General features: G+C 44.4%; 1 protein-coding gene across 1 annotated transcript; it reads left to right on the forward strand.

The window, feature by feature from the left end:
• The first annotated feature begins 1,178 nt into the window (after window positions 1-1,178).
• On the forward strand, window positions 1,179-24,520 carry DIO2 (iodothyronine deiodinase 2). Its single transcript, XM_082234096.1, has 2 exons — window positions 1,179-4,939; window positions 21,705-24,520. Exons 1-2 carry the CDS (start codon window positions 4,718-4,720, stop codon window positions 22,272-22,274), a joined length of 792 nt encoding a protein of 263 aa, XP_082090222.1. The 5' UTR covers window positions 1,179-4,717; the 3' UTR covers window positions 22,275-24,520.

Raw genomic sequence — 24,520 nt, forward strand, 5'->3', positions numbered from 1 at the left:
CGTCTGACCTCTACTGGAGGGAGCATGTCACTGTTGGCCTTGGAGCTTCCAGTGTGCTGATGGTGCTTGCCACTTGTCCCATCTGCGGCTGCCCTTCTGAACGGAGTTCTGATGCAAAGTCACCCAAATGTTGCAGAGGCCAGTAGGAGTAATACGTAAGCACTATATGACAAGCAGGCAACTGAGGCCCACCACAAGGGAGGCAGAGAAAATGTCCTTAAGAAATATTTTGTAGAAATTGGTTGGGAGGTGTAAGATCAATGTGATTTCTGTTGGGATCAACTCTGTTCCAAAGATAAAAGTTTCCTTAAAAAACGAAAACCCCATCAGTATATATTTGTGTGTGTGTGTGTGTGTGTGTGTGTGTGTGTATGCCATATCATAAGCCCCATGAGGTCTCATAGCAGTGTGGTGGTTTTTTTTTTTTGTTTTTTTTTTTGCAAATGATACAATTCTAATATAAAACAAATAGTCAAGGAGAAAGAATTGGATAGAACTCCCCATTGATCCAAGCTCCTTCCAGAAAGGTTATTTAAATAATAATAATTAAGTTGCCTTCTAAAGGACAGGTTCAACAAATTCAGATGGGCTTCCACAGGAAAAGCACTTAGAGGAAGGATACAACTAGGAAAAATGCTCAGTATCTCATCACTGCCAGTGGAGCAGTTAGGTTGTTTTAGACTCTGGACTTAATAGTCTTATGGGGAACTCATCTTTAGATAGAAATGCTCCAAAATGTGGTAAAACAGCCTTGCTCTCTTTGGGACCCTCTTGCTGGGTGGGTTGCTGGACTTTTGCCCCAAACTCTCAACAACCCCACTGACTGGCACCTGCCAAACCTCTTAACAGCACTGACATACAATGCAGGGACCCCTTGACGAGCTTAAGGCATATGCCACAATGGCAGGAATCATTCTTTCCTTTAGCAAACTGCACCCTACACTTTTCCTAGAACTGAACATGGGTTCTCTGTATTTCTCAATTCTGTATTAAAGCTTTGCAGAACAACACTTAAGAGAACATGGTGTACCTGGCTGAAGGTACAGCTTGTACAACATATCTCTTCCTCAGTTGGTTTGCTGCCTCTCCCAGAGGTGGGGGAGGGGAAGGAGAGTCATTGTGTCTCTCTAAATGGACTAGACACTATTTCAGAGATCTGGATCTCTCAAGTATCTCAGATATCTCACAGGTTTTGGACTTGCTGAGGGCCTCTTCCCCTTAACAAAAGGCCTTTATGTGTTGTACAAGTGTAGATTATCATGTGTGATGGCCCTGCATAGACCTAGCATCAGCACTCAGCCTGGGCAGGCACTAGTCGAGGGCCCCAGAGGTTTTGAAGGGCTCCTCACCATTCACTGCATTTACTGCTGGGCCCCAAAATGCTTTTCAGCAGCTCTCATCCACATGGCTGCCCACCATTTTAGGTCACTCAAAAGGTAGTGCCCCAGCCCATCAATCTGTGACATTTATTGATTACATAGCTGTATGGGCCAGGGCCTGGCATTTTGGTTAACTTAACCTAGACGGTGCACATGATAAAAGTTCCAGTTCAAAAGTGCCACTTCTCATCCAGCTCTGAGAGGTGTTTGTGTGGTAGACAACAATGAGTGACACCATCTCAAAGCAACAGATGCAGTGCTGGTCCTTCTCTGGCTGGGCGGACTTTTGCAGAGCGAGGCCCCGTCATTTACACCATGCGTGCGCATAACTTGCTGTAGTTATGTACAGTTATCACACATGATGGTCTGTGTGCAGATAAATTGGTGGGCGTGCCCACACTTGGAAACCACGATGCATGGTTGGCAACTAAGTCTGCCATGTCAGTGTCTTCTGGTCTCTTGTCTTAAAAATAGGAACTATAGTGATACATTTGACAGGAATGTTGTGAGGAAAGACTATACAAATAATATGTTTCAGCCAGTTCCCAAATTCCAGCTCTTAGTTGCATTCCTCTCCGGGGGTAGGGAAAAACCTGCAACCCTTTGCAAAAGCAAAGGAAGGGGTGAAGCTATGCCGTTGATGGCGAGCTAAACGTTGTGGGCCACTATAAATGGCTGGCAAACTGGGGCATAATGGAAAGGAGGTGATCAAGTTTATTCCCTCCCCTAGCAGTCTCCCCCATAGTGCACCCGTTTGTAGTCCTATGTAAGCAAATGGCTGGCATTCACTTCTGCAGGTCCCTGAAATGCATGGGTCTCTCCACACACACATTCAGCCTATTACAATGATGCCATTGTCCCAGCTCGGTCTTTATATGTCATATACTACCATATGAATTTGGGGTGGGGCACTGCAGAACAGAAGATGCTTGCTTCTCACTGCTAACCCCCACCCTCCCATGTAGGACAAAGTTAAAGGGATGCAATTGGCAAGACTTCGGGGGAAATGGGAAACCCATTCTTTCAAGTAAAGATGGGGTAGCCAGGGGAAGATTTGGACTGCAGTTGGAGGCATCGTTAAACTGAAGTCAAACCCTGTATCCCACGCTTACACTTACACTTCAGTTGTGCCCTCTCCCCAGTATTGCTACATGCAGTCTTGTTAGTTGTTTCTTGCATGTGCCAATTCATCTATTCTCGGTTGCTCCAGAGGGAACAACTAGGAGGTATTGCTGGAGGTATTTCAACAGAGGCTCAAGGAGGTAGTAGTTACGTTTTGCACTGAGCGGGGGGAAACAGTAGATTCCCATCTCTGTGATTCCATGGTTTGTGCCCAATGTAGTGCTAAGTTACCTATTGGTATGCTTGTTGCACTGGCAGAGCATTGTTGCACAAGGAAAACCGTAAGCACTGAAGATTAAGTACTCTCAGCATCCCTAGCCATTGACTGTGCTGGTTAGAGGGCACCATATTGGCTGTGATTGCCTTCCTTGAACATGTTGGGATTCATGTTGATGGAAGACAGAAACCTCATACCAAAAGCATTAATAATTTTGCTAACTATCCCAAACAGAGGAAAAGAACTTAACACCAGAAAACATTTTGCATGCAGGGAGAGGCCCAGTTTGATCTGATAGAACACTCCTGTTCTTCTTGTCTCAGATTCCTTGGTTCTGGGGAACAGTGATCTGTCTTCCTGGGGCAGTTTGCCATCAGCCTAGATTGCTGGCACAGCTGTAACTATCAGTGCCATTCACTAGAGTCAGATACATTTTCTGTGCCTACGCCTTTCTTATATGAAAATAGGAGGCTATCTCAATCTTTCAGAGGAAATGGTTCTCCCTTTGAAGAAAAGGAATGCATTCTTTTTAATGTGTGAAATAGATCTCCATGAACAAATGCAATCCCTTGTAACTTTATAATTGGAATTTATGAGGCACTCTACTTTAAATCAGCTCCAAATTCAGTACAATACATTTTCATTGATGAACTTCAGTTTTACATAAAAGTTAAAGCCTTACTCTTCTCCCCACCTCTTTTAATTCTCTTCCACATCAGCAGATGAAGTCAGACCTGGGTGTTCCTTGTGTTTCCTTAAATACCAAGAAGAAGACAAAAGATATTTAAAATTGCACAGGCTTTTGTACTTGATGGTTGTGGGAGGGAAACATACCAAAACATGCCCTTTTCTAAGATGCATCAGCCTTTACACCTTCCTGGAAAATATAAAAGGGTATAATAATATTTTTTTTTTTTTAAAAAAAAAACCTCTAAGAAAGGGGGGGCACCCTTCTAAACAATAGAAGACCTTGTTATGGTGTCACTTTCCACGTCATATGAAAATATTTTTCCAAAGTTTGAAAGCATTTGTAAAAGAAAAAAGCACCACAAGTATCAAGAGATTTCCCCCTCTCCTTTATATATATAAAAAACAAAAACCCAACAAAGCAAAGTTCTTCCCTCCCCACTCCCTTCTCTTTCCTTAAAAGAGAGAGAGGGAAAAAAGAGTTTAGAAAATTTCACTTTTCTATTCACTGCAGTTCTGGCCAAAGTAAAGCCCTCTTTTTACATTGACGTCAAGATCTTTACTAAGATTAGGGTTTCATTTCTCTATTGCAGCAATTAGCCAGGGAATGTATAAAAGGCTTGAGGGAAGCCGGCTAGAACTCCAGAGGGAAAGCACTTTGTACCACAGGCAGATAGTGAGAGGGAGAGAGAAAGAAGAGTGTGGCAGGAGAGAGAGAGAGAGAGAGAGAGACGGAGGCAGCACACAGAGAGAGAGAGAGAGAGAGAGAGAAGAGCAGAAAGTTTGTGTACAAAGATTTCTTCCCACCCACCCCTCTTCCACCAAACGAAAAAAAGTATTGTTTCACCTGAGAGCTTTGGTGATAAAAGGAATGAGAGAGCGAGAGTGCTAGAGCTGCTCAGCGCTTTTCAATACCTCAGAGTTAGAGGAAAGTTAGCAGTTTGCTCAGCTTCAGTTTTAGAACTGCAAGCAATTGGCAGCGCAGCTGTCTCTCCCTGTAGCGGACTGAAAAGGGACTACTGGCTAAGGAGAAACAACAACACAAAGTTTGACTTAGGAGTTTCTGAAAAATTAAAAGCAGCTCAGGGTGGAAAAGATTTTCATACTGGCGTTCTGAGTTAATGTTTTTCTTCCTTCCTTCCTTTCATTAAGCCCGTGCTCTGCTGCACTGAGGCAACTCTACGAGAAGAGACAGGGCACCATGAGTTTTTAAGGAGCACTTTGTTTTTTGTTTTAATTATTATTGTTAATGAGAGCACAGGGCATGACGAGGGAACTCAAGGGAAGCCTCTGAAGAGCAGCAGCAAGCAAGATGGGTCTCTTAAGTGTGGACCTGTTGATCACCCTTCAAATCCTGCCGGTTTTTTTCTCCAACTGCCTCTTCCTTGCACTCTATGACTCGGTGGTCCTCCTAAAGCACATGGTGCTTCTTCTGAGCCGCTCCAAGGCTGCACGTTGCGAGTGGCGAAGGATGCTCACGTCGGAGGGGCTGCGCTGCGTCTGGAACAGCTTCCTACTAGATGCCTACAAACAGGTGAGTTGGCGGACACTGAGTGGAAAGCAAAATTTTCTGGTGGGGACATTTGTCTCCGCTGCGGATAGAAAGTTTACCGCAAGAGCGCAAGGAAGATTTGAGGCACATGGTCTGAGCCATTTATCACAGATAGTAAATGAGTCAGGATTTGAACTCTGATTTGAATCCTGCCTCCTGGTTTGCAGCTTAACTTATTCAAATGCGTGGTTCCATGAAGACTTTTTCGGGTGGGAGCAAAGGACAGAGGTAAGTTTTAGGCAGGGAGATCCACTCCATTCAAACTATATGGGTTTCATTACAGTGTATGAACTTGTATAATAGGAAGTGTATTTGCGATGCCCACTTCTGGACCAGCGTTGTATTAACTCTTTTAAGAGTTTTAACTGCTAATGATAGCATGTTGTTGGTTCATTTTTCACTGAAGCACAGAAAGACTCTTCCTAACGTTAAATATATACATGCAAAAAATGGTGAATTCCTACATGTCTCTCCTTTGAGTGTAATAATAGAATCTGTGTGGGTGTAAATATGTGCAGGACTGTAGACTGAATAAGCAAGCATATAATCACTATATCCCACTTTCACAGCTATCAAAATTAGCCAGGCCCCCAGCCTTATGCTTGGCACATCCTGTTGATTTCCAGTGTCTAGGCAGATTTGAAACTAAATATATCATTCTGCATGCCAAAACAATACAGGTTTCTATGTTTGCCATTTTGCAGATGGGAAAAGTGAGGTGGGCAAGGGTAATAATGTCAGCCACAGAGCTGCCATGCAAACTCCCATGTGAGAAGGACCCTCTGCATTCAGCAAAGGGATATGGCACAGTCTGCAGAACAGTTAGTAGGAGGCCTTCAGTAATACATGGGTAGTAAACTTACTGGGTGATCCACAAAGAGCTTCCTCAGCAGGAACTCCCTGTGTTGACTTCAGCAACCTCTTGTTGGGGCATGTGACAACTGGGTCAATCGACTGAGCAACATAATAGAAATGAAATTGTGCTGCTTTACTTACTCACCAGGTTTTCATTTAACAGCCTGGTGCTTCCCCAGTTATCATTCATAGGATTTCCACTAGTTATGGTACTGGGAAATGTTGTGCTTTTATTGGTGTAAGTAGCAAAAGAGAAGCATTAAGCTCAGCTCTCAGTGAAGACAGAATGAAAACTAATGAAAACAGAAGTCCCTCTCTTTACATTCTGGACATTAATAAACAAATAACATGCAAATATGCCCATCTTTCATAAGCTAAACTGAATTATCTACTGCATTGTATTACAAAGGAGCTTACACTATGAATCTTGGAAGTCCGTCCATTTTCATTACAGTATGTAAGAATATGCTTGATTTCCATTCATGTCAAGGACAGTGACGGCATCTTCCCTAGGAAAGGGCATTGTCTTGTGACAACTACCAGGAAATTGAAGGGTCGTAGCTCAGTATTAGAGCATCTGCTTTGCATGGAAAAGGTCCTAAGTTCAGCTCCTGGCATCTCTAGATAGGGGCTGGGAAAGAATCATTGCCCAAAAGGCTGGAGAGTTGCTGCTAGTCAGTGTAGACAGTATGGAGCTATGTGGACCAATGATCTAACTCAGTATAAGCCTGCTTCCTATGTTCCTAATTGGTTATTCAGGGTAATATTGCAATCTAGCCATTCTTATGGCGTGTGCATATTTCTGAGTGATGCTTTGCACCATGGAGAGCTCCCATGGTTAAATCAGGAGTAATGTGGCGGGTTAGGCACCCAGGGACAATAATATTCACATGCAATATATCCATCATGATTCTTGAATAGAAGAGTTCACGAACCACTCTGCAGATATCCCAGGGTCCTCCAGAAACACTTCTAATTGCATCTATAGAATATGCTTATAGTTGACCCAATGCTTTCAAAATACACTCCTGCTTAGAATTTAAGTGATACCTTGAAGTCTGAGCACCACAGACTAAAATTTTTGAAATTATTATTTATTAAACTGCATGCCACGAAACCTCTTTGGCGTAGTTTAAATTGTGACTATCTACTCTGGTGTGTGCTGGAGCAACACTTTGTCTGCCAGGTTGCAGCCCTGCAAAGGTGAAAACAGGTGCAAAGATTTGAAAGCGGACCAAAGCAACACAATGGCTTTAACACAGGGGTGGGAAACCTGCAGCTCCCATTATTTCTGACCATTGTCCATGCTGGCTTGGGCTGGTGGAGTCCAACAACATCTGGAGGAAATCTCTGGTGACGCTTATTATATCAACAGATGGTATGGTATGGCTCTTGTCTGAGTTTACCTTAAGGCAGTGGCAGAAAGGGGGCATACATTCTCTGGTGTCCTTTCCCCAGTCCGCCAAGTGTTCTTGCTGACACTGTGCGCAAAGGGTCTCGGTAGCTCCAGGGGGAGGGCACTGGAACAGTGATGTACATATATAGTCCTATCCAGCCTTAGAATCATAGAATCATAGAATCATAGAATCATAGAGTTGGAAGAGACCACAAGGGCCATCGAGTCCAACCCCCTGCCAAGCAGGAAACACCATCAGAGCACTCCTGACATATGGTTGTCAAGCCTCTGCTTAAAGACCTCCAAAGTAGGAGACTCCACCACACTCCTTGGCAGCAAATTCCACTGTCGAACAGCTCTTACTGTCAGGAAGTTCTTCCGAATGTTTAGGTGGAATCTTCTTTCTTGTAGTTTGGATCCATTGCTCCGTGTCCGCTTCTCTGGAGCAGCAGAAAACAACCTTTCTCCCTCCTCTGTGTGACATCCTTTTATATATTTGGACATGGCTATCATATCACCCCTTAACCTCCTCTTCTCCAGGCTAAACATGCCCAGCTCCCTTAGCCATTCCTCATAAGGCATCGTTTCCAGGCCTTTGACCATTTTGGTTGCCCTCCTCTGGACACGTTCCAGTTTGTCAGTGTCCTTCTTGAATTGTGGTGCCCAGAACTGGACACAGTAACTGGACACAGCCTTATCGCTGGGGTTAATGCCTTGCCATGTTCACAGCAGTGGTCACAGAGGAAACAGACTCCAACCCAGAGTCTACTCCCTGACTGGCTAGGAAGAGCATAGGGAGCTGTCTTATACTGAGTCAGGCCAATATTAGTCGCAGGTTTTCAGGGTTTCAGACGGGACCTTTCTCACCCTACCTGGAGATGCAAAGGATTGAACTGTGGACTGCCTGCCTGCAAAGCAGATGCTGTGGCACAGAGCTATGGTCCTCCTCATTAGCTTCCCTAAATTTTCAATCCCCCTGTGGAGCAGGGCTTCCTCAAATGAGCAGGTGCCCAGCTGCCACGGCAATCCTTCAGAGATAATGATGGCAGTGAGAGAGCAGGTGTTCCTCAGAGTCCTCTCTGTCCACCAGGTGTTCTTGCCGTTATACACTGTTAAGCACCTGTAAGTTAGTGCAGCCTTCCCCAACCTGATGCCTTCCAGATATTTTGGACTGCGACTCCTGTCAGCCTCAGCCAGCACCTCTTGTGAAGAGAGAGGATCTGCTCACCTGCAGTGGCCAAGAACTGTAAAACCCTCCCTGTAAAACACTCCAGAAACATACTTCTCATACATAACTGACTTTGATATGCAGGGACAGCATGCAGATGCTCTGTGCATTCCATCTTGAAAATGTAAATACTCCCGGATCAATAAAAAGTTAGGCCACTGCTCCTTTCCCCTGCTTTGTATCCTTTCACAGCAAGAGCGTATCTAAAGCAGACCTGGAGAATATAACTCTTGTAAGAGTTCAGAGGCAGTGGTTGTGAATGGTCCCTTGAATGTTGAAGGTCATGCAAGATTCTGTAAGATTCTTTAGGGGAGAGCAGAATGCTGAGGTCTCCACCACAAAGAATGAGAGAGGAAGTGTGCAAGGTTATAACTCCCACAGAAAGAGAGAGTATAAAAAGAGCATATTCCAGAACAGTTGATTAAGTCAGCTGCTATCTCTTCCCTGTAGCCTTGAGCAATACGTAGGAAAGAGGCTTGGATCTCATTTCCATGAATAGTGTTTCCAGGTTCCACACACTGCACTGCTAAGATGTCTGAGCAACACCCCACTGCCCCACCATATAATGTAATGTAGAATGGAACAACAACAGCAACAACAACACATTTTATAGAGGAGTTTGCAGAAGGCCAGAATGTGATGTAGGGTCACAGGGTGGCATGAGGAAAAGAAACTGTGTGGAAGGCCAGACAATTGGGTGTCGCGGGAGAAAAAAGCCCTCCCCTCCTTTTGCTAAGCTTGCTTTCAATTAACATCACATTAACTAGTACAACTTCCAGATGTGAGATGTAATTTGCGCATTTGTCTTTTCCCCCCTTTTGTAATGTACCACTGCTGGCGGCAGAAGCAGACACCTCAGTACAACTGTGTTGTTAGGAAGCTGGCTTTTAGGGCAATAACCATTAGCAACAATGCTAAATGTAAAGCTGGATGTTGAAAAGCATTATTTAATGGGCTTATTCAATATATGGGTAATTTGTTGCTAAAGCTGGCATGGGCAGATTCTGTTTCATTAGAGAGAGAGAGTTTGATGATTCTCTAATGTTTGCTTATTTTTCCCCTCTTTTGTATATTTTTTACCCAGCTTTTAGTAGGTTTCTACATACTTGGTGAACTTTGCTTTCCGATTTGAACACCTGCCAGATTCAGCATGGATTTCCCCCCTTCTTTTTGCCATACTGTTCCCTCCTTATCGTTTGAATTGCAGCCCCCAGGAGGCAAGCACACCCTGCATTGCACAGAGAGGTTCTTTATAACAAGGTTAATTATCATAATGAGGGTTAATGGAGCCAGTGTTTAAGGCTGGGTATCTTTACATTTTAGAGGAAGAGTTCAAAGACAGGGCTTGTTTTTGAGAATACCTTGTGCTTTCAACTCAAAAAAGGTTCTGTAATGTTGCTGGATGCTGCTAGGATGAAAAAGGCATCTGTATTCCATCACATATTTAGAGAGTGATGTGACTGCTGGGAAAACAGGATGATGAAAACCCCTGATTGTATACGTGCAGGATATGCACAATATTCCTACGCTATATAGGTCATCCGGATGAGTGCCAATATAGACTTTGTGGCAGGTGATGCCACCATGTTTGATCTATACACAATAACGCATATGTTCCCCCCCCCCCAGTCACAGGGGGGAAACAAAATCTTTCCCTGTAGAACAGGTCATGCTTCAGCACTGTGTGGAACCTGTTTTTATGAAACCCAGAAAAAAGGGAGAAAGAAATAACCAACAGCAAAGTAATTTTCAAGCAGCCTAAGCTGTGGAGGCTGGTGCCCATTGAGACTGGTAGGGTGGTAGGCAGAGAGACCCAGAGAGCGACAAAGCCAACTAAGTCAAGTTTCAGAATCCTAGATTCAAAGAGTTGGAAGGGTCACGATGGATCTTCTGGTTCAGACCCTTGCAATGCAGGAATATGCACCCATATGGGGATCAAACCCGTAACTGTGATCAGATCCACACTCTAAACAACCGAGCTGTTGCAGAGGTTCTTCTCCTTGCCGACTTCTGTGCGGAGGTGGAAACTAACAGGCAATCACTCCCTGGACTGATTGCAAGTGAGAAGTCCAGGTTGGCTAAGGGCAGCCTGAAATTGGTGGGGCAGTACCAACCTCCACATTACATTACATCACAGCTCAAGAAGCAGCTCAAACATAAGCACCTGAAGTTTGTGGCTCTAGATAGATAGATAGATAGATAGATAGATAGGTAAATGCAAAGGGACCCCTGACCATTAGGTCCAGTTGCGGGTGATTCTGGGGTTGTGGCGCTCATCTCGCTTTACTGGCCAAGGGAGATGGCGTACAGCTTCCGGGTCATGTAGCCAGCATGACTAAGCTGCTTCTGGAGAACCAGAGCAGCGCACAGAAACACCGTTTACCTTCCCGCTGGATCGGTACCTATTTATGTACTTGCACTTTGATGTGCTTTCAAACTGCTAGGTGGGCAGGAGCAGGGACTGAACAATGGGAGCTCATCCTATTGCGGGGATTCGAACTGCTGACCTACAGATCGGCAAGCCCTAGGCTCTGTGTTTTAGACCACAGTGCCACCCCCATCCCCACAGTGCCACCCGTGTCCCAGATATATTAGACTCCAGTGGAAACCCAGAAACCCAGTCTCTCCAGGGTGTTTACTCTGTTTTTAATCTCTGTTACTGTGCAAGGAGCCCAGAGACACATGGAGGACACAGTGGGCTTTAGTTTCACTGCCATCTCCAGACCAATGCAGGGGAATGGGCTGCATGAAGTCCTACAGACAGATCTCTTTGTTCCTCCTTGCCATGGTTTTTGGAAATGTTGATAAGAGTCTCCAAGACTGAAGTTAGGGTGGAACCATAAGAAAACAAGATCAAAGGCCAGCATCCTGTTTCCCACAGTGGCCAACCAGCCGCCTCTGTTAAGCCCACAAGCAAGACATGAGAATATCAGGTCTCCCCTGCTGTTGTTCCACTACAGCTGGTAATTCAGATTCATAGGAATTTAGGATGCTGTCTCATCCCAAGTCGGACCACTGGTTCATCTAGCTCAGTATTGGCTAAAGCAGAAATGGGGAATCTCAGGCCTGTGGACCAAATGCAGCCCTTGAGGCCTCTATGTCTGGCCCTCATGAGTCTCCCCAGGCCACAGCCCTAACCAACCCAGCCATGTTGTTTGCTTGGATTGCTATGCTACAGAAAAGTCAAGGGTTTATGTACAACTACCTCTCGATCTGCAATCCAACTCAGCAATAAACCATGGGTTTTCCTGGGGGGAAATGGCAGGGCAAACAAGGTGGGGACGAGCTCTGTGTCACTGCAACTTGTTTATTTAGCCCACGTGTATCCAGGTTAAGTGGCAGCTGCTGCACTTTTTCCATGTGTTTGCTCCCTCAAAGCAGAATGGACTTTGACAGCAGCATTCAACAAGACCTGGCTATGGACAGTGTTGTCATGGGCTAATTTTCTTGTGCAGAGATGGGGAACTTGAGAAGCAGAGATGGGGAACTTGTGGACTTCTGGATGCTGCTGAACACCAACTCCCATCAGCCCCAGCCAGTGTGACCAATAGTCAGCAATGATGGGAGCAGTAGTCCAATAACAACAGGTTAGCCATCCCTGATCGAAAGGTTTTGGTTAAGGTCTACCATCTATCTGTCCATCTATCTGTCTGTCTCAAGGTTCTGTTCTTTGCCTTTGATCTGGGAGAATTAATATCAGGACCCCAGTTTGTGCATAAGAACAACTCCTTGGTTGCACACTTGTTCCTAGAATGAAGCAGCTACAAACCTTCCCAGAATGTAATCCCAAAATGACTTCTATTAATATGAGCAGCAGTGTTGTGTAGCATCACGGCAGAGGCAATATATTTACAAAGGCAGACAAATCAGTGTGTGGAATAATGGATAGGCTTCTTTCTGACTTTTGTCTATTTGACACACCAGTGGGAGAGTAAACTATTTTGGCAGGCTTTTAGGGCAGTGGAACAAGGCCTCTTAGCCTAAGCCCATCTGCTTTCATCATCTTTGTTTACTTTGGCCTGGAGTTCAAGGAAGTGCTTTTCTTTGTATTTCATAGCAGTGAGAGTATCTTATGAAAGAAGCTCTCTATTAAAAAAACATTGTCCAATAGTTCTAGGTCTAAAATAGTCTTACTGGATGTTTATTAAGAAATAGTGAGTAGTTTTCTCCCAAGCTGACATTAAGAGTGCTCTGCTTATAGCAGCCTAGAAGGCAGATAATTGATCTCAGTAGATTATTCAGGCGCAAACATTTACAAACTATTTTTTAAAAAGCAAGACCACAAATTGTTTCCTATGTACTTAGGGAAGGATGAACTTCCTAACTCTAGGTTTAGGCCTGGGAATGTGTTCATTCCTGTGACTGCCCCCAAATCCACAGAAGTTGAAAGGAAAGGATAACATCATGCACTTGAGGGAACGAGTTCTTTTCCTGTTGAGGATATATGTACATGGCCCGAGATCTTTCACAATATTTTGAGCTTCTTTGATATTGTTCCTGACAAATGTAGCATTGTTCCCCAAGATTGTTAGGGAAGTCCTTGGCAGTGCCTGCTCTGATTCTTTTCTTGTTGGAGCCTACACATCAAGGCCTACTTCAGCTGCGAGATGAAATGAGCAGTTGACACAAGAGCTCCCAAGCATCCTCTCTGGGTTAGTGGAGCCCAAGTGTCTCCTTGGTATTGTGGGGAGCTATGGAGCAAGTTGAGTGCAAGTGATGCAAGCCTTGCTCTAAAGCTGATCTAACACGGATTTTGTGCCCATGTGGCAATGCAGGCTGTGAGGAAGGTTTGCTTTTCAGTTAGCAATGTATCTTCTAGTAGCTGGCTGGAAGTGTTATTTTGGACGGGCCAAAGGTAACTTACTCCCACTGTGGTGGAGGGACCTATGGAGCATTTGAAGACCTGCTGTGACCAACTGGCCTCACATTTTGACCACGTGCAGCAGAGTGGGTTTGACTGTTTGGGTTCAGGAGGTAATCCTTCACCATGTTAGAGGATACTCCCTTGAAAGACAAAATGGAATGGATTGGAATAAGTATTTCCCAGTTGCAAATGTCTGCTTCTTGGGGAAAGTGGTGAAGTGAGTTGTGATGGCGCAACTGTAAGCATTCTTGAATGACTTGGATTATTTGGATTAGTTCCAAGCTCAGTTCAGACCTGGCCACGGGACCTAGTTGGCCTGGTCACCTTGGCATACAACCTTCACTGAGAGTGGGGCAAGGGGAGTGCAATCTTACTCCTGCTACTTGACGTCTCTGCAGATTTCAATACCATTGACCATGGTATCCTCCTGGACCAGCTTTGTGAAATGGGAATGGGGGCACTGTGCTACAGTGATCCCAGCACATATGGGACCGAGTCCAGAAAGCAGCAATGGGAGAGTGCTTTGGGCCACCTGGCAGTTCCACTGTGGACTGCTTCAGGATACTATTTTCTTCCCAGTGCTATTTAATATCCACATGGAGCTTCAGTCATTAGTTTGGGGGCAAGGTGCTGTAAGTGCAGTGATGACACTCAGCATAATTTCACCATAATGTCTGAATCAGGAGAGGATGTGCAGGACCTGGACTGGTGGCTGGATGTAGTAGTGAGATGAGGGCAAATAAGCTGAACTTGTATCCTAGCGAGATGGAGGCACTGTGGGTTAGTGTCAGAGGAATTGCTCAATTGCCTGTCCTGGATGGGATTGCACTCTCTCAAAGGTACAATTATGCAACGGAGGTGCTTCTGGACCCAGCTCTGTTACCGGAGGCTCAGATAGCCTCAGTGGCTAGAAGCATCTTTAACCAGCTGTGATTAGTGAGACAGCTAAGGCAATTCCTGGACCAGGAGAGCTTGACCACTGGTGACTTCCAAGATTGGATTACTGCAATGCACTCTAGGTAGGGCTTCTCTTGCACTCGATTGAGAAACTGTAGCTACTGCAGAATGCTGCAACATGGTTGTGAGACCCTTTGATCAGAGATGCCTTTGATCAGAGATTTGCAGTGGTTGCCAATTTTTTACTATTGGAATATAATGCCCTTAATGGCTTGGAGCCAGTTTTCTTGCTCTATCTCATAGGTGTCCACTCAACCGCTTAAGTCTGCAGAACTGGCCCTATCACAGGTGCCACACATTTCTTGGTCCATACTTGTAAGAATTTTTTCTTTTTGTATGGCAGCATCTAAACTTTCGGAACTCTGCCTATTGACATCAGGCAGGCTCCTTCACTATTCTTTTCAGCGCCTGCTTAAATCATTTTTGTTTAGACAAGTATCCAGAGACATACATGTTGGCATGTTTTAATCTCCTTTTAGTTTTCTGCTTTGTTCAATTGTTTTTAAAATGTTTTAATTACTTGTTTTAACTGTTTTTTATTCATATTTTTAATATTTCTTGTAAACCTCTTAGAGGTTTTGTTACAATCAGGTGGTTTCTTTGTGTGTATGTGTTGTTGTTTTTTAAAAAAACTCTGCTAAGAAGCCAGCAGATATATCCAGGCCCATTGTTCTCCTTTAAGAAATATTTTGCTCATTCAGGTGAAACAGGAGAATATTAAGAAAATAGACGATTCAGGACTCTGATAGTGGGGAGATGAGGAAAGATGATAGTTGGCAACTAGTAAGCAGGTGGCACTTGTATACCCTCCAACATTTATCCGATAGAAATAGGGACATCCCATTCCATATTGATAATATTACTATTTATACCCCACACATATTAATGGGTTGCCACAGCCACTTAGCGTGGCTTCCAACATATATAAAAATATAATAAAGCATTAAGCATTTTTTTAAAAAATCTTCCCTATACAGGAATGCCTTCAGATGGCTCAGGGGTTGGATAATTCCATAACTTCCAACATTTCTCCAATAAAGATAGGGACATCCTACCATACCCTCCAATATTTCTCCAATGAAAATAGGGTCGTCCTAAGGCAAAGTGGGACATTCCGGGATCAAATCAGAAACCGGGACGGCTTCTCTAAATCAGGGATGTCCCTGGAAAATAGGGATACTTGGAGGGTCAGTACTTGGGTGAGTGGGGGAAGATTTTCCCTGGCTACTTACAGTTGCTATTTTTTAATGCGTATGACTTTACACATATGCATCTTGCATGGCCTCTGAGCAACTTACCACAACTTTGGATTCTGTAGAGGGAAAAACAATAGTAGCTTTGGAATTGTCCTCTTTCCAGTGGCTGATGACAGTTTGGATGAATCACACTATAAAATGACAGGTTCCTAAGGGCTTGGATGCCTGTGAATGGAACAAAATCAAAGAGAAGGTCTTCAAAAGTATTTGAGAGCTCAAGGGGATTCTCTCCATAGCCCTAATACATCATGTCTATGTTTAAACAGCCAGCACCACAGCCTGCTAATTATCCAACAATGTCTATCTTCTGTAAGGACTTAACTTTGCTCAGAACTCAGAAGTCTCTAATGCTGTGCTTTAAAAACATTAGTGTACAGATTCTGAAAAGCCTTATTATATTATCCCCTGAAAATAAGTGAGAAAAAGTGTCTAAATGTTCTGATGCTTTGTCCATGGGGCGTTAAATGAACAATGTTACTACAGTGGTAAGTTCTATTTCTGGTTAGCAGCTTATGAAAGGACCTCTTTTTCCCCTACCTCTTCCACCTCATTTTTCAATCTGCATGCAAGAGCAACATTAATCATGCCCTTGCTACTTGGTGCAGCTTTAAAGTGAGATCCCTTGAGTCTGGGCAGTTAGCTAAAAATGCAGATTGAACCTTATGCACAAACAGACGTTCATCTTGTCCAGTATTTTCTTTCTGCAGAAGTAGCCAGCCTGCTACTTCTGGTCTGCGGGTGCTCGGAAGCAGGACATCGTGGTCATATAGGCAAGGTTGTGCTCGTATTGTCTGACAACCCATAAAATACTTTGTGGGAAGGGCTATGGCTCAATACAATGCTTTGTATGCAGAAGGCCTGAGGTTCAATCCCCAGCAACTCCAGGGAGGGCTGGGGGAAAACGCTAAACCCTACACTGCCAGTCCATGTTGAGAGTGTTGAGTTAGATGGGCCAATGGTCTGACTTCATAGAAGGCAGTTTTCAGTATTCCTATAGTGCTGTTAAATGTGGAGGCTTCGTTTTAGCTTATACAACTCCTACAGCTATTGATATAATGCAATGGGCCTGGATAGCTCAGTTGGTTAAAGCATGGCACTGATAATGCCGAGGTTGCAGGTATGGGACAGCTGCCTATTCCAGCATTGCAGGGGGTTGGACTAGACGATTCTTATGGTCCCTTCCAACACTGCAGTTCTGTGACATCAATGAATTTGTTGTTGTTGTTTAGTCGTGTCCGACTCTTTGTGACCTCATGGACCAGAGCACGCCAGGCACTCCTGTCTTCCACTGCCTCCCGCAGTTTGGTCAAACTCATGCTGGTAGCTTCAAGAACACTGTCCAACCATCTTGTCCTCTGTCGTCCCCTTCTCCTTGTGCCCTCAATCTTTCCCAACACCAGGGTCTTTTCCAGGGAGTCTTCTCTTCTCATGAGGTGGCCAAAGTATTGGAGTCTCAGCTTCATGATCTGTCCTTCCAGTGAGCACTCAGGGTTTTTTTTCCTTCAGAATGGATAGGTTTGTTCTTCTTGCAGTCCAGGGGACTTTCAAGAGTCTCCTCCAGCACCATAATTCAAAAGCATCAATTCTTCGGCAATCAGCCTTCTTGATGGTCCAGCTCTCACTTCCATACATCACTACTGGGAAAACCATAGCTTTAACTATATGAAATGAATATAATATAGTGCAACTGACTTTCGGGGTTGGTGTGTTGTGCACAGAGTGCAATGATATTGAGTGTTTGGAGGGGAGGGAGGCTCAGTTATTTTCATTGTACACAGGTTGTACATTGACAATAAAGATATTATTAAAATATGTCTAATCTTTCTAGAAGCTGTTTGAAGCATTGTCTCACGTTGCAGCAATGTATTGCATAACAGTGTATTACATGCCCTTTTATGCAACTTGAGCCAACAGTCTGTCGATTTCGTTGGACAATCCTGTGAGAGAGGGAGGGAGGGAGGGAGGGAGGGAGGGAGGGGAGAATCATTTCACTTGCTACTTTTGAGGTCAGAAGATTAAATGCCTTGAGATAGATCAACTTCCAAGCTTCCCTGTGGAGGAGAAGTAGTTGAAGCAGAGACCCATAGCCCAGTTTCCGCATCATCCACCACTGAGGCACACAGAGTAGCTGGCTGGTGTAGCTGACAGAAGTCCATGATTATAGGAACTCTGGAGCCTGAGCTATTGCGTGTGAGTAAAATTCTCTGGGTCGGTTCCTCAGAACAGCTCCCTTGCTTGCCTTTGTTTATAATTTCAAAAGAGGTTTGGCAGAGCAATAATTTTTATTCCCCCCCCCCATTTTTATTTTATTTTGGATGACATTTCATTGTGGTGTGGTGTGGGTATCTTTCCAAGAGCTAATTCTGCACACCCCCCTCTCAATAACGAATAACAACAACAAAGAAACAAAGGAGCCCCACGAAGCGGGTGATCAGTGAGGATGTCAATCCCATTCCTGAGCCTGCTGGAATAAAGAGGCCCTTTGGGAATGTAAGAGCTTCATCAGGACCAATTAGCAGGACATGCTGCTGGTTGTGTCTGAGCATTAACTACTGGGCAGGGTTGGGGGGGTTGTTTCGGAGTGGCTTAACGCTAGCACGGAACAAGGCACCGACCTAATTACTCCTCCGCTAGAGCAGAGGAGGCCTTGTGAATGTCTGCTTGGCAAGACTTTCTCATTAAGGACCAAAATCTCCAAACAGACGCAAGGACTCCTAGTAGGGGGGAAAACATTAACACGATAGGTAACCTGTGGCCGAGAGAGTTCCTTTGTTGCTGTGGGAAATGCAGTGATGCTAGCCACACCAGAGGGTTGCTTGGGTACTTTCCAGATATGTGATGACGTGAAACCAGCTATTATTTTGCTTCCAAAGTCAACCTTCCTCCCTTTCGTTTGTAAGTTACTGCGGCTGGGAGGGAGGCACAGAGGGCACCCTTCCTTTGTTGGGACATAATTAAACCAATGCCCTTGGCAGCAAAGCGGTTTTGGTGCTTGAAAGACCAAATGATAACAACGCCCTACAGAACTAGGTCCTTCTATCTCCCCCTTCCCGCCCTCCCCGTCCCGGGTTTCAAGGATCTATTCATTTTAAGAATAGCATGAAGAGTGGAGGATTCAAAATTAAGACACTATTGCTTTCCTTTTTACTCTTTGGATAAAGCAAACATCGCGCACCCCCCCCAGCCCCTGTTCACATTACAGCTGCAGGAGAAGCTTGGTTTTTCCCCCTGCATTGGTGCAACCGACAAAAAGCGCATCATGTATGGGGCAGCAAAGGTACACATATCATGGGCTGCAATTGCTTGATGTTAGTGGGACTTGCTTCTGAACAAACATGCGTAAGACTGGGCTGTTAGGCAAATATCCTGTTCTAGCCATTCATTGAATCCATCCATTCTCTTTTATATCTATATATGTATATTCCTATATCTATATCTATATATGTATATTCCGGGACGCGGGTGGCACTGTGGGTAAAACCTCAGTGCCTAGGGCTTGCCGATCTCATGGTCGGCGGTTCAAATCCCCGCGGCGGGGCGAGCTCTCGTCTTTTGGTCCCAGCTCCTGCCCACCTAGCAGTTCGAAAGCACCCCTAAGTGGAAGTAGATAAATAGGTACCGCTTTAGAGCGGGAAGGTAAACGGTGTTTCCGTGTGCTGCGCTGGTGCTGGCTCGCCAGAGCAGCTTCATCACGCTGGCCATGTGATCCTGAAAGTGTCTCTGGACAGCACTGGCCCCCGGCCTCTTAAGTGAGATGGGCGCACAACCCTAGAGTTGGACATGACTGGCCCATACGGGCAGGGGTACCTTTACCTTTACCTATGTATATTCCAGTGATTTGATGGGATGTATGTATATCTTCACACTTCAGAAATTCTCTTTGAAATTCCATATTTTACTTTGTCACAATTGGTTGACTAAATTGCAAGGCTTCGCTTCATGAATCTTGAGGAGCATGTACAGTAATCATGCCATCAAAGGGGGATTTTATTCCAGGCTTTGTATGCAAACATTTATTGCCTTACAGCACAATCCTAACCAAGCTTCCCAGGGGCATATGGTTGGCCTCTGTAAAAATATGAGGTTGAAATTAGATGGGCCTTTCATCCAGCAAACCCAAACTTATGTTCTTATATCTACTCAGAAATAACTCCTACTAAATTCAGTGGCGCTTGCTCCCTTAGAATTGCCGCTTTAGTCATAACAGCTATGTCTGGGTCTTGAAATAAATCTCATGTAACAAAATAAAAGATTCCCATTGTTACTTAAACCCTTTAGACTACTGTATGTATTCCATGTGCTCGTAGAAATTGCAGTGCAATTTAAAGTTATGGGATCCATTTCAGACTACTTAGTGTTCGTTTTAAAACAGTTTTCTAGCCCCGTATGAACCAACCTGGACCATGTGATCATCATCTGAAGCCCTTCTTCATGTGCCTCCTCCATGAGAGGCTGGGGGCGGGGGCGGGTTAGCAACATGAGAATGGGCCTTTTCTGTCGTGGCTCCCCACTTATGAAATGCTCTCCCCAGGGAGGTTCGCATGGCACCTTCATTACGATACGATATGATATCTTTAGGCGCCAGGCCTTTGGCTAATTAAACAACCTTTGGCCGTTTAAACTGGGGGTGGGGTATTGCCTTTGTTTGTTACTGTTATGTATTTTTGTGTTTTTATATAATAATGGTAATAATAATAATAATAATAATAATAATAATAATAATAGAAGCTCAGAAACCATTGTGGGTGCACAGTTTGACTTCTAGGTAAAGGTAAAGGTACCCCTGCCCGAAACGGGCCAGTCTTGACAGACTGTGGGGTTTGTGCGCCCATCTCACATTTATTGGCCGGGGGCCAGCGCTGTCCGGGGACACTTCCGGGTCACGTGGCCAGCGTGACATCGCTGCTCTGGCGAGCCAGAGCCGCACACGGAACGCCGTTTACCTTCCCGCTGGTAAGCGGTACCTATTTATCTACTTGCACCCGGGGGTGCTTTCGAACTGCTAGGTGGGCAGGCGCTGGGACCGAACAGCGGGAGCGCACCCCGCCACGGGGATTCGAACCGCCGACCTTTCGATCGGCAAGCCCTAGGCGTTGAGGCTTTAGCCCACAGCGCCACCCGCGTCCCAGTTTGACTTCTAGTAGCTACAAATAGGCATTAATTATGGAACATTGTTCTTTGCTCCTCTCCTACGGCTATTGTGAAAGGCAGCCTTCGCTAACTTTGGAAGTTGGAACATACTGTTGGACTACAGCCGCTATTGGCTCTCACCATTGGCCTTCCTTGCATTCTCTTTTCTTCCATTTCCCCAAAGTCTGTTGAAAGTAACCATATATTTGAAGATGTGGAGCCATTGAACATAAGCAAATATCTGTAAAGTTCTTTCATTACTATCTATCATCTATCTATCTCTATCTATCTATCTATCTATCTATCTATCTATCTATCTATCATCTATCTATCATCTATCATCTATCATCTATCATCTATCATCTATCATCTATCTATCATATATCTATCTATCATCATCATCTATCTATCATCTATCTATCTACACAATGTAAGCGTGTTATTACCTGGTAGTTTTTCTGCCACAGAACTGTTAAATTATCACTACAGCAATAGAGCAAGTATATATACAATAATTCAAAACCAAAAGAGGGGGGAAATAACGGGAGATTGGGGCACATTATATCAGGAGGACCATTCCACGCAATATAGGAATTGGGTGTTTAGTGTTGTGGAGCTGAACCTTTGGAATTGCCTCTCATCAAATATTAGTCAAGGGCTGTATCTATTGTATCTTCTTCTTCTTCTTCTTCTTCTTCTTCTTCTTCTTCATTTCTTATACCCCACCCATCTGACTGGGTTCTCCCAGCCGCTCTGGGCAGCTTCCAACAAAAATACAGCACCAAACATTAAAAGCTTCCAGAAGCAGGGCTGCCTTCGGATGTCTACAAAAATTATTGCTTGTTGTTAGTTGCTCTGGATTCCTTGGGGAGGGTGGGAGATAAAATTCATCACCATCAATCATTTGGTGAAAGCAAACAGGGTTACCAGTAGCGTTTTATGTGACAAACATAATCTTATTGGAGCAGTTGGCTGCTATTGGTTGAGCAACAGGGAACACAAAAAGCAAATGGCAGCAAACAATAGTAACTTACTACCTCTTTCTTTGTTTTCAATACCAGGTGAAACTGGGCGGAGAAGCACCTAACTCCAACGTGATTCACATACCCAATGGTACCAGTGACAGCAGCAGCAGATGGAAAAGCTCTGGTGGGAAGTACGGCACCGAGTGCCACCTATTAGACTTTGCCAAATCGGAGCGCCCGCTGGTGGTCAACTTCGGCTCGGCCACCTGACCCCCCTTCACAAACCAGCTGTCGGCCTTTGGCAAGCTGGTGGAAGAGTTCTCCAGTGTGGCTGACTTCCTGTTGGTCTACATTGATGAGGCTCACCCATCAGACGGCTGGGCTGCTCCTGGTATCTCCTCCTCATTTGACGTCAAGAAACATAGGAACCAAGAAGACAGGTGTGCAGCTGCTCACCAGCTTTTGAAGCGTTTCTCCTTGCCGCCTCAGTGTCAGATAGTGGCAGACTGCATGGACAACAATGCAAACGTGGCCTACGGGGTCTCCTTTGAGCGTGTGTGTATTGTACAAAGACAAAAAATTGCCTACCTAGGGGGCAAGGGCCCCTTTTTCTACAACCTCCAAGAAGTTCGACTTTGGTTGGAGCAGAACTTCAGGAAAAGATGAAGTGTCCAGACTTACTAGAGGAAAATACGTTGCACATAGTGCCCCTTTAAAGCAATGCAAAAGGGAAAGAAATTGCACCCTGTTTTTGTTTTTGTTTTGGATAGGCTTTTTTTGTTGGCCTGTTACTGAACAGCAGGCCAAATCATATGGCCAGATCAACACAACAGACCATGAAAGCAAAATGAAACCCGAATTCCCCATCATCTTCCCAAAAGGGAGCTGAGAGAAGCGTTCTGTTTGGGACAGAAAGACTGGTGAGATGAGATTCCTGTGTCATGAGCAGGTGATCTTTGTGTTGAGGTGTTTGGTGCAGAAGGAACCAAAAGCATCGCTTCTAGAACAGTTTGTTGAAAAGGCTATACCATCATTTGAAGGGGTATCTCTTTGCCCTCCCGTGTTTGTCCTGCTGAATTCAAATGTAGCAAAATTAGAAATTTGAGGCTTGCAAGTGCCATGAAATAGAACTATTCCTTTTTGATAGAGAGGGTACGGCTTTATAGATACTGCGAGTTCCAGCATCTGCTACAAACTGGCTAGTCAGTTGACCTCTTTTTTTGCTGAAAGTATTGGTGTTCACAACTAGAAATCTCTCTTTGCAGTATTGTACAGCTGCAATTCAGAAAGCTTTTAATCTAAACAGATGATTTGATGCTAGCTGGTTTCCATGCTTTTGAAACAAAGAGATTCAGCTTATACATTCATGCATAACCCCTGCACTGTGGTCTTCAAATCTTAAGGAAACTTAAAGATTTCACAGCACCACCCAACATGAAAAACACATATGTCTATTTTAAGATCATAGGCTATATCTCAAAATCTAACTTTGTGATAATGTTGTGGCAGAGCAGTCCACATTGCGCTGGATCACTTCAGACAACCCAGTTCCACTGGATTCCCACCACTTAGAGGCAGCAATGGGATGGGGGGACAACCTGTTAGTTTGAATTCACCCCTTGGGATATTTTGCCTTGCCAAAGCCAACTTACATAATGAAAATGTACATTGTGTAAGATAAGGTGATAGTCCTACCATGCCTGAGCTTGAATGCATCCAAGATAGCTGACTCATGTCATCTTGTGTGAGAAAAATCTGCTAAGATAACTCACTTGGGTCTCAGATCATCAAAGACAAAGTGTTCTTACCATGTCAGCATAGATCTTGTATTCTCATCAGATGAAGAATTTAGAGAACAGTCACATGGCAGCATTTTTTAATATGCAGTTCCACTTGACCACACCCAGTTGGGAAATCAGAAAATGTTGCCCTCTGGGATCCCACCGATGAAAATTCTGTAGCCTCTGCTGAGTCTGCACCAGACGATTCAGCTTTGTGGACCAGCACAGGCAAAAGAACACTATCAGGGACAGCATGTGCTGATACTTTGTGTCTGATCTCATCATAAATAGCCACATAAATGTGCCCTTAGGATTGCTATGTGCTTAACATTATGCCTGCACTCAGATAATCTCTGAACAGGGAGAAGCTCATGTGCTCTGTGCTGTCAGATTACCTCCATGTAGGAAAAATATTGTGTGTGTCGTAATCTTTAAAAAAAGAGAGTGAGGGAAGAAAAGTAAGGCAGGAGTAAGGCAAGAAAGAACACACAGGCCAGGAACTTCATTGTGGGAGAGCCATTATGACATTTCAGACATTGGGACCATTTGTGAATTCCTTCACCTGGGCTTTCTTGGACTGGGTGTGTGTGTGTTCACAACCTCCTAAGGCCACATCCTAGAAGCAACCTTGGTTTAACACTAGCTTTGGATGCATGGAACTGAAACAGTTTATTAATCAGTGTACTTGCTTGCTTTTCTGAAGAGAAACAGCAGCCACGGGTGCAGCTGCAACAACAACAGTACAATTAGGATTAGAAGTTACTGTGTGTTTAGTAGATGCTCTTTTAAAAAATAATTTATTGCATTTAGAAGCCATGATGCAGATGGTGTATTTTTGTGTGCGGGTGAAAAGGAAAGGGGGTAGGGAGGGAGATACACACCACTTTACCTCATTGGTATTGAAACTTTGTCCATTAGTTAAATGTGGTTGCGTCGATATTGCCCTCCCTTCTGTTCTAGAAGTTTGCAATTAGTTTTTAATCAGATTAGTTCGGTGAAGTTAGTTCAGCATGAAAGAGGTTTCGCCCTCAGGGCTGATGAATTGCAGAGCTGCAGAGGGCCAGCTGCCTTTGCCCAGCTTCATTTTCTAAGGAGCTTCCTTGGAAAATTCATGTCAGCCGCATAGGTACT

This window comes from Podarcis vaucheri (assembly GCF_965113315.1).
Source record: "Podarcis vaucheri genome assembly, chromosome: 1".
Classification (NCBI taxonomy): domain Eukaryota; kingdom Metazoa; phylum Chordata; class Lepidosauria; order Squamata; family Lacertidae; genus Podarcis; species Podarcis vaucheri.